At 21.9% G+C, this 10,211-nt stretch overlaps 1 protein-coding gene across 2 annotated transcripts; it reads left to right on the plus strand.

The window, feature by feature from the left end:
- Nucleotides 1-7,356: 7,356 nt before the first annotated feature.
- Nucleotides 7,357-9,932, plus strand: LOC124920861 (aromatic aminotransferase ISS1). 2 transcript variants are annotated; one of them, XM_047461429.1, is made up of 10 exons: nucleotides 7,357-7,517; nucleotides 7,611-7,746; nucleotides 7,826-7,873; nucleotides 8,007-8,135; nucleotides 8,282-8,341; nucleotides 8,417-8,573; nucleotides 8,648-8,748; nucleotides 8,838-8,896; nucleotides 9,128-9,236; nucleotides 9,328-9,932. In XM_047461429.1, the coding sequence occupies exons 2-10, from the start codon at nucleotides 7,684-7,686 to the stop codon at nucleotides 9,781-9,783; spliced, it is 1,182 nt and encodes a 393-aa protein (XP_047317385.1). In that variant the 5' UTR covers nucleotides 7,357-7,517; nucleotides 7,611-7,683; the 3' UTR covers nucleotides 9,784-9,932. The 2 variants fall into 2 exon arrangements, with proteins under 2 accessions (XP_047317385.1, XP_047317384.1); XM_047461428.1 differs by having other exon boundaries at nucleotides 7,357-7,746.
- Nucleotides 9,933-10,211: the final 279 nt, after the last annotated feature.

Genomic DNA, 10,211 nt, shown 5'->3' on the forward strand with positions numbered 1-10,211 from the left:
AAAAAAAACAACTAAACTGCTGTGTTTTTTTTCCCTTAATTAAATATGCCCTAATGGGCTTTATTAATTTATCAGGCTCAGTTGCCAAATGAGCTGACCCAACCTCGACTAACAAAATCAATAAACCGAAAATCAAACATACCTTTAATTGTAACATTTTTTCATATATAAATGAAATTAAGCTCAAGATATATCGCAAATAAACTATTGACATTACACCAAATATTGTTACAAAAACCGATTGAAAATACATTCTACGATAAATCTAAATTCTGAACTACTCATGCAAAATATTTCTGTTAAATGTTAAAACAAATTGAATTTTAAAATTTTTATGAATAATTTAGACAAATCTTAATCATACTTATATATAATCCTCCTATGTCCAAAATTATATGGCGCAAATTTATAACAAAATTTTTATAGAAAGAATATAGAGCTTAAATAGTGTCTATAGCTTTTATAAGTATATTATATTCTATTTTAATAATTTTAACATGGTAATATTTTATAATCATATTATAATCAATCTTAATAATTTTAAAACATATTATATAAATATTTATTTTAAAAATAAGCAAAATTAACACGAATCTCCGCAACCATAACAATAATGTCTTTTTAATTTCATTAAAAAAAATTACATTGAAATGTGGAAATAGTAGCATATTAATATTATACTTTAACCAACTAATTGAAAACTTAATCACAATTTTAATTTGTTTGTAAATAATGTATTATTTGATTAATCTTAATTTATATGACTTATTTATGTGCTTGAAAATTTTAATCTTAATTTCTATTATAAAATACAAAATAATTAAAACAATGGAATAAAAATAATTTAAGTTTGATCTACTCATAATTAAATTAATTATATAATATTTATTTTTTATTTATTTATTCTTTATTAGAGTTAACTATAAAATTTAAAATATTCCATAAACTAGGAATTTGTTTTAAATTTATTTTAGGTTTGTAATAAACATAATTTATATTTAATAATTATATATTATTAACTTTAATTTATTTATTATTCAAATTTATATTTTATTAAAAATAAATTAATAATTTCGTAAAACAAAATTACAAAAATCATAAGTTAATTATTTATAACATTAAATATATAATTTGAGATTTCTTTTTTATTTTTATAATATAATAATAATAAATAATAAAGTTTAGCTAAAATAATTAACAATTTTAATATATTATAAAAAATTATTATATTTTATAATATAATTTTAATTATTTTATATTTGTATATTAAACATTATAATTGTTTTGAAATAATTTAATTATTTATATTTTCTTAATATATTAATGAAAGTATTTATTATAAAACATATTTTTATAATATTAATTTAAAAAGAATCTTTTATTTTATTTAATATTTTAAAATTTATAAATTTTTATAATTAAATAAAAAAACTTACAAGTTTAAACAAAAACAATTATATAAATTTATTATATTTATTTTAAAATAATAAATTAAATATATTATTTTTAAACGTTTTATTTGTAAAAAAAATTAAAATAAATTTAGAATTTATTACATTTAATTTTTTTAAATATATAATTTTATTATTTTTTATAATGTTTTGTAAATATATAATCTTTTATATATAATTTGTATTAAATTATTGATTTAACTAAAATAAAATATAAATGATAATTATATTTTTTTAATTTTTATTTTATTAAAAACTTATTTATTATTAATAGTTTGTTATATTTATTAAAAATATTTTTTTTAAAATAATATTAAAATATTTTGTAATTAAATAAAATTATTTTATTTTTATTTTTATTTTAAATATTATTAAAACTTTTATATAAATAAATTATATTAAAAGTTATAAGGATATTTTTTATAAAATAAAACTATTAAAAACTTATAAAGGTTTGATAATAAAAAAATAATATATATCCTAATCTTAAATTCTAGAAATGATTCTTTCTCTATAATTTATATTATTATTTTATATTTATATTTATTTATTTTTCTTTATTTAATCATATCATAAATATTTTAAATTATTTTTATAATATAATATTGATAAATAAAAAAGTTTAACTAAAATAATTAACAATTTTAATATATTATAAAAAATATTATATTTTATAATATAATTTTAATTATTTTATATTTGTATATTAAACATTATAATTGGTTTGAAATAATTTAATTATTTATATTTTCTTAATATATTAATGAAAATATTTATTATAAAACATATTTTTATAATCTTAATTTAAAATGAACATAATATTTAATATTTTAAAATTTATAATTTTATAATTAAATAAAAAAAACTTACAAGTTTAAACAAAAACAATTATATAAATTTATTATATTTATTTTAAATAAAAAATGAAATATATATTTTTTAAACGATTTATTTGTAAGAAATTTAAAATAAATTTAGAATTTATTACATTTACTATTTTGAAATATATTTTTATTATTTTTATAATGTTTTGTAAATATATAATCTTTTATATATAATTTGTATTAATTTGTATTTAATAAATGATAATAATTTATTTTTTTAATTTTTAATTTCATTAAAAAGTTATTTTTTTATTAATAAATTGTTATATTTATTAAAAATATATTTTTTAAATAATATTAAAATATAATTTTAATATAATTCGAAAAATATTCTGTAATTAAATAAAATTATTATATTTTTTGTTTTTATTTTAAACATTATTAAAAGTTTTTTATTAATAAATTATATTAAAAGTTATAAGGATATTTTTATAAAATAAATCTTCAATATCTATAACTAAAAGTTACAATTTTGTCTATAATTTATATTATTATCCTATATATCTATATACACTTATTTTTCATTATTTAATTATATTATAAATATTTTAAATTATTTTAATAATATAATAATGATAAATTTAGCTAAAATAATAAAATAATTAACTATTTTAATATATTATAAAAAAATATTATATTTTATAATATAATTTTAATTATTTATATTTATATATTAAACATTATAATTGTTTTGAAATAATTTAATTATTTATATTTTCTTAATATATTAATGAAAATATTTATTATAAAAAAATAATTAACTATTTTAATATATTATAAAAAAATATTATATTTTATAATATAATTTTAATTATTTATATTTATATATTAAACATTATAATTGTTTTGAAATAATTTAATTATTTATATTTTCTTAATATATTAATGAAAATATTTATTATAAAAAAATAATTAACTATTTTAATATATTATAAAAAAATATTATATTTTATAATATAATTTTAATTATTTATATTTATATATTAAACATTATAATTGTTTTGAAATAATTTAATTATTTATATTTTCTTAATATATTAATGAAAATATTTATTATAAAACATATTTTTATAATAATAATTTAAAATGAAGATTATCTTTTATTTTATTTAATATTAAAATTTATAAATTTTTATAATTAAATAAAAAAACTTACAAGTTTAAACAAAAACAATTATATAAATTTATTATATTTATTTTTAATAAAAAAATGAAATATGTATTTTGAAACGTTTTATTGGTAAAATATTTAAAATAAATTTAGAATTTATTGCATTTAATATTTTTAAATATATTTTTATTATTTTTAAAATATTTTGTAAATATATAATCTTTATATATAATTTTTATTAATAATTATGTATATAATTATTTAATAATCTATTAAATAACTTATAAATTTTGAATAATAAATATTTATTTTATAGTTTTTTTAATTCTATTTTTTCAAAAACATAATTTTTTTTTAAAAGTATTTTATTTATATTTTAATTAAATATAATGAAAATTTTAAATTATTGACTTTTATTATATATGTTTTTAATATAATAAACATTTTAAATAATCAATATTTTATTATATATTTAACAACTATGTTTAATTTAAAATTATTTTATAGTAATTATTTATATTATTGTAAAGATTAATAATTTGGTAGTTATTATTTTTTTTTATTAATGTATAAATATATTTTTTTAAATATATATAAATTAATAAAACGTAGAAGTATATAGAGAGATAAATGTAGAGGGTGAGGTAGAGAGAGGGAAATAGAGAATTATAATTTTTTTTAAATATATTAATAACCGATTATTATAATTATTATAAAAGTTACTCATTTCTTAAAATGTATAATTATTGTTATAAAATATTTTAATGTATAATCCTTCTTATATGAATACATTCTTTTTTTTTTTTATTGTTTTTTAATATAATTATTTAATAAATAACTATTTTTATAAAGACAAATTTATCTTATATATTTTTTAAATCATGTTTAATTTTAAAGAGATAATTCACTTATAATTAATTATATATATATATATATTAATTTATATATTAATAAAAACTTATAATTTATATATATTTATATTAATAAAAACTTACAATTGAAATTTTATCAATAAAAACTTATAATTTATATATATATATATATATATATATATATATATATATATATATATATTAATTTATTTTATTTTAATTTTAATTTTAATTTTAAAAATATAAATTTGTTAACATTTTTAATATAACTATTAATAACAGTACTTTCTTAAATTTTGTTTTAATATTTTATTTAATTATTTTTATTTAACAAAATTTATGTTAAATTTGTAATGTTTATATTATTGTCTTACAAATAAATTATAATATTAGAAATAAATTATAATATTAGATATTGTTATTTAGAAATCTTCAAAACTTTGTAATAAAATAATTTTTTTTTAATTTCTTAAACTTTGTAATTTATATATACAGAATTATTAATCACGGCTTTGGATAGCGTTGTGGTTAATAATACTGTATTAATATTAACCACGGCTTCCTCTCCTAAAGCGGTGGTTAATATTTAAAAAAAATTTAACGTCGAGATTTATAGTGTTCACGAACAAAGGTTTTGTTCGCCGAATTATTAACGTCGACGGTTTTCGCTTATTGATATTTATATTCTAAGCATTTATGTAAATACTAGTAATTGGGTTATTACCATTATTATTATTATTATTATTATTATTATTATATATATATATATATATATATATATATATATATATATATATATATATATATATATATTTGAATTATACTAGTAATATATAGGTTGAGATTGGATCAAAATGTCATTATTAGTATGTTGAGATTAAAGATGAAGTTGTTGGTTATTCATCTGATATCATAAATCTAAATTAAATAGTATGCAATTATTTGTGAAGAAAATTATGAAATATAAATATTGCTTTCAACAACTAAATATTGTTTAAACAAGGAAGTTTTAGAAGTTCTTATGGTTTGATGTAGTTGATAATTAACAACTAAACAATGCTTAAATGGTCTACAAAAGAATGATAATTGACTTAGTTAATGCATAAGCCTTAGTTTCAGTTCAGTATAGTTTCGTTTATATATTGTAATCGATATACAGTTGATGCATCATAAGCCTTAGTTTCAGTTCAGTATTTTTAATTGATTCTAAAATCAGTATGATCTACGAAAGAATGACAAATGATTATAAAATTAGTATGATCTGTACAAAAGAATTATATTAAATTGCTTACGGATATGTAAGTATTCTAAAAGATGAAATCAAATTGCTTACTTCAAGAATTAAAGCATAATTATGACAATAAGTTATAAGTTGAAAAGTAGGTCAACTCAACTACTCAACTGGAAAGTGAAACCATTATATCGGATTTGATGGAACTAGTGTATTCGTTTCATATAGTCGGATTTGATGTCACCATTTAGTCTAGTCTATCTTGATGAACTAAGTGGAGGTAGCCGATAATGGGGCGATTCAAATAGCTTGAAAAGCCTCTTGCCAATTCGCTCTACTGCTCCATTGTCGTCTCGCCTTTCTAGATTCTCTACGGGGCATGTTTTGAAAAAGAAGAAGTTTAATGGTTATGCATCTAATGAACCACCAAATCGAAGCAAATAATTCGGTTGGATGAATTTCAGACCATAGATTATGTGGTTCAAAAATAAATAAACAAAAATATAAATTCACTTTATTTTTGTAAAAATATATAAAACTTATAACCAAAATAAATTAAAAAAAAGGAGGTGGGTAGGGCAAGGCCATGTCAAGAATAATTAATTAGGTTAACTAAAATTTGTTAATATTTAAGTTAAAATAATATATGATGGAATAATAATGTAAGAATTTTTAATAGAGAAGGACTTGTTAAATTTAATATAAAAATGAAATGAAAAAATATATAAATAAATTCTCATCAATATTCAATTCCCTTAACAGTCAATGACAAGAATAAGTAAATTAAAATTTAATGATCGACTAATTTCAAGACGAGGTGACTAAAAATGATAGCCAAATTTAATGGTTATGATTTTTTTTAAAACTTAAAATATATTAATATATAATGATAAAATAAAAAATATCATTAAGGTTGGGTTTAAAAAAATAAATTTGGTGCCTAATTAAATGGTTAGATGTGTGGATGAGATATATGTTTAATTATTTGTGATCACATTTATAAAATAATAATAATAATAATTTAAAATATATATTCAAATTTAATAAAGGAGTGATTTGATAAATAAAAAAATTAATAAAATAATATTTAATTAGATTTTATTATTTAAATAAAAAAAGCCTTTACTTGTTTGAAAAAAAGATTAATTTTGAATAATCTAATTATAATTAAATTTTTATTTTTATCAATTATTTTAAAACAAAATCACCTTTTATCAAACATTTTTAAATAATTCAAAATCTATTTTAACAATCCTATACTAAACAAGGGCAAACTGACTATATATTTAGAAATGAAGGGAACATAAAATAGAAAACAAGAACTCTTGAATCTCTTTTTGTATACTTACATATGTTTTCTTGTCCAAAAACAAATTATTGATTATTCATAACATAAAATGAACTATCTATCCTTGACAAAATGTGGGCCTAAAATTGTATAGCCGCACGCACGAGTCGTTCATGCCCAAAAATGCGCACGTCTTTGCCATAAAAAATGGACTTTGATTTTGCTTTGTCCTTGTAAATTACACTCTTTTTCTTTTCCACTGAAATTAGGTGAATCTAGCTGGAGATTATTGCCATTTACAGTATCCGAGTCTCATCCGAGTCACCCCTTGGCTTCTTCTCATCTCCTATCTGCATTATATTATGAGTCACGCCTTGGCTTCTTTCTCTTTGTTCTTGCTCTTGTTCTTCATACACAGTAAGAGATCCCTCGGAGGAGAAAAGTCATAAGGTGGGGTATATGCTAATTGGTAAATATTAATACTTTATAGTTGGAAACCACCTTACGAAATTAACCCAAAGAGATAGCCAGCCAGCCAGCCGGGAAAGAGAGAATCTTTTATCTTTTGGGGATCAAAACTTGTAATTGGTGCAAATGGGTCTTCTTCTAATTAGCACGTTTTGCAATTGATTTTTGGATTTCATATTTATCGGCCCCCAGCAAAACCTTTAATCGTAAAAGTTAGATTACTTTTTGCAGAGATCCTTTTCTGCCTTCGACGGTAGGTGAAGGTTCATGCATTCCTAACCTTCTTTTATATTCATTTTTTTGAGGTTGGTGAGTTCGAACCAGAGGAGATTAAAACAAAGAGAGAGAGAGAGAGAGAAATAACAAAGTAAACGAAAGATGGGTTCCAATGGATTGCTAGCAAGAAGGGTTATTGCTACAGAGGCGCCGGTAATGGTTCAGGTAAATCTGATCGAAACCCTAGAAATTTGGTCATTTTTGGGAAATGTGTTTGTTAAAACAAAGGTTGTCGTGTTTGCAGATTCAGAAAGTGATCCGAGAATCTAAAGATGCTGTTTCTCTTGCTCAGGTTTCGTTTTCAATGAAATTTGTTTTTATTTCTCTTGATTCCAACTTATTGGGAAGAACAGAGGTTTACCAATTTCTCTTGTTTCAAAGATCATTGAGACAACAAACATTTCTATTTTATTTGGTTTCTGTAGGGTGTTGTGTATTGGCAACCACCAAAACAAGCTTTAGAGAAGGTTAAAGAACTCATTTGGGAGCCGTCTATCAGTCGCTATGGTGCCGATGAAGGCTTGCCTGAGCTCAGGGAGGCATTAATCACCAAGGTTTACTTACTTAGCTTGTGTAATTCTATTCAATTCAATTCAATTCAATTGTGTAATTTGGTGTCTGTGTTCATGTGACTTGTTCAAAGAAAACTTCATTTTGATGTTTTAAGGTGTTATTAATCATGTATTTCTTTATTCTGTAGATACGCAATGAAAACAATTTGCACAAATCTTCTGTAATGGTTACTGCAGGTGCAAATCAGGTCAGTTATGAGATTTGGATTCATTCACAGTAATACTCTAAATCTTATTAAAATATTCTACTTTTGTAATTGCAGGCTTTTGTGAACATAGTTCTTACATTATGCGATCCTGGAGATTCTGTCGTCATGTTTGCTCCCTACTATTTCAATGCGTTTATGTCATTTCAGATGACAGGAGTTACTGATATCATTGTTGGCCCTGGCGATCCCGATACACTTTACCCTGATGCAGGTCACTTCATGATTTTGTTAATAAACTTGTAAACAAAAGTATGATCTTTTAGATAAATTTGTTGAATATTTCAGAGTGGCTAGAACGGAAGTTGAAGGAAAGTAAGCCGAAGCTGGTTACTGTTGTTAATCCTGGGAATCCATCAGGGACATACATTCCTCAACCACTTCTAATGGTTTGACTCTGTCTCAAACAAACATATATATATGTTCTTGTTTGGCTCAAGTATGTTCACTAAGCTATTTCATTTTTCTTCCAATGTAGAAAATTTCCGATATCTGCAAAAATGCTGGCTGTTGGCTGGTTGTGGACAATACTTACGAGTAAGTTTTGTAGTTAAGTTTTGACGAGAAAACATTTGATAAATTTCCTTGGAAACTCTTATTTTGTGTTATGTATGTCATCTCCATGTTGATTTAGATTTAGATAACATTATGAAAATAACTTAATTTGTTGATGTTTTTCTTGTCCAGAATCAGATTCAACTCCAGAAAGTGTTTTTCTTTTCTTTTACTGACTCGGGCATGATGAGTTTATCATGTTTGGATAATCAGGTACTTCATGTACAGCGGACTTAAGCATTCATGTGTGGAGGGAAATCACATTGTGAATATTTTCTCATTCTCCAAAGCTTATGGAATGATGGGTTGGCGAGTTGGATATGTAAGCACTTCCTCGATCCGCTAAAAATTATGAACATTTCTATATTGTAACATGTTTGACAAAAAACAGGATCCTTTTTCCTTTTGAGCAGATAGCCTACCCGTCGGGAGTAGAGGATTTTGGAGCTCAACTTCTGAAAGTCCAAGACAACATTCCAATTTGTGCTGCAATAATCTCCCAATGGCTGGCCTTATACTCGTTGGAGATGGGACCCGGGTGGGTAACCGAGCAGGTGAAGACTCTTGTGAAAAACAGGGACATTGTTCTAGATGCATTGTCTCCTCTTGGGAAGGATGCTGTTAGAGGAGGAGAAGGTGCAATTTACCTCTGGGCGAAACTACCCATTAATGAAGATGTGGAGGACTTTGAGGTGGTTCGCTGGCTGGCTAGGAAACATGGTGTGGTTGTGATCCCAGGAAGTGCATCTGGATGCCCGGGACACATTAGGGTCTCGTTTGGAGGATTGGTGGAGAAAGATACTCGTCTTGCTGCTGGTCGACTCAGAAAAGGGTTGGAAGAGCTCGTAAAGGCGGGAATAGTTGAATAGTTGCAGAGTTGATCCATCTTTGCAAGATTGAAATGGTTTATGGTTGTTTCATTAACAATAATACTATTAATAATAATATGAAACAAAAAGAAAGAATCAAAGGTTTTATGTATTTGTTCTTATGCGGAATAATAGTATGATTGTTTCAACCCAAGCAAGTCCAAAATCACTTAACTAGAAATCAAACAGCACAAAAGGACTTAATGGGGAATTCGGATATGTTCCCCTCATCGGATAAAAGTTAGTGTGTGAGTTTGTAGTGATCAAACGGTTGGAATAACAATGGGTGCCTTTCAGATACCAGCTTCTCAGGTGCTTTGACCGAAATGCCCCTGATATATGTGTGTAGAGTCTCATAGATCATGTATCTATTTCATTCATGAATCATGACCACTCTATGATATGGCTTCGAAGGTGGTAGCATCTTC

Source organism: Impatiens glandulifera, chromosome 1, assembly GCF_907164915.1.
Source record: "Impatiens glandulifera chromosome 1, dImpGla2.1, whole genome shotgun sequence".
Taxonomy (NCBI): domain Eukaryota; kingdom Viridiplantae; phylum Streptophyta; class Magnoliopsida; order Ericales; family Balsaminaceae; genus Impatiens; species Impatiens glandulifera.

Excerpts from the sequence above, each read along its gene's own strand:
- LOC124920861 (XM_047461428.1), top strand. The coding sequence starts at position 7,684 with ATGGGTTCCAATGGATTGCTAGCAAGAAGGGTTATTGCTACAGAGGCG. Across the intron at positions 8,136-8,281 it reads GGGAGGCATTAATCACCAAG|ATACGCAATGAAAACAATTT; the intron begins GTTTACTTACTT and ends TTTATTCTGTAG. Across the intron at positions 8,574-8,647 it reads TACACTTTACCCTGATGCAG|AGTGGCTAGAACGGAAGTTG; the intron begins GTCACTTCATGA and ends TGAATATTTCAG.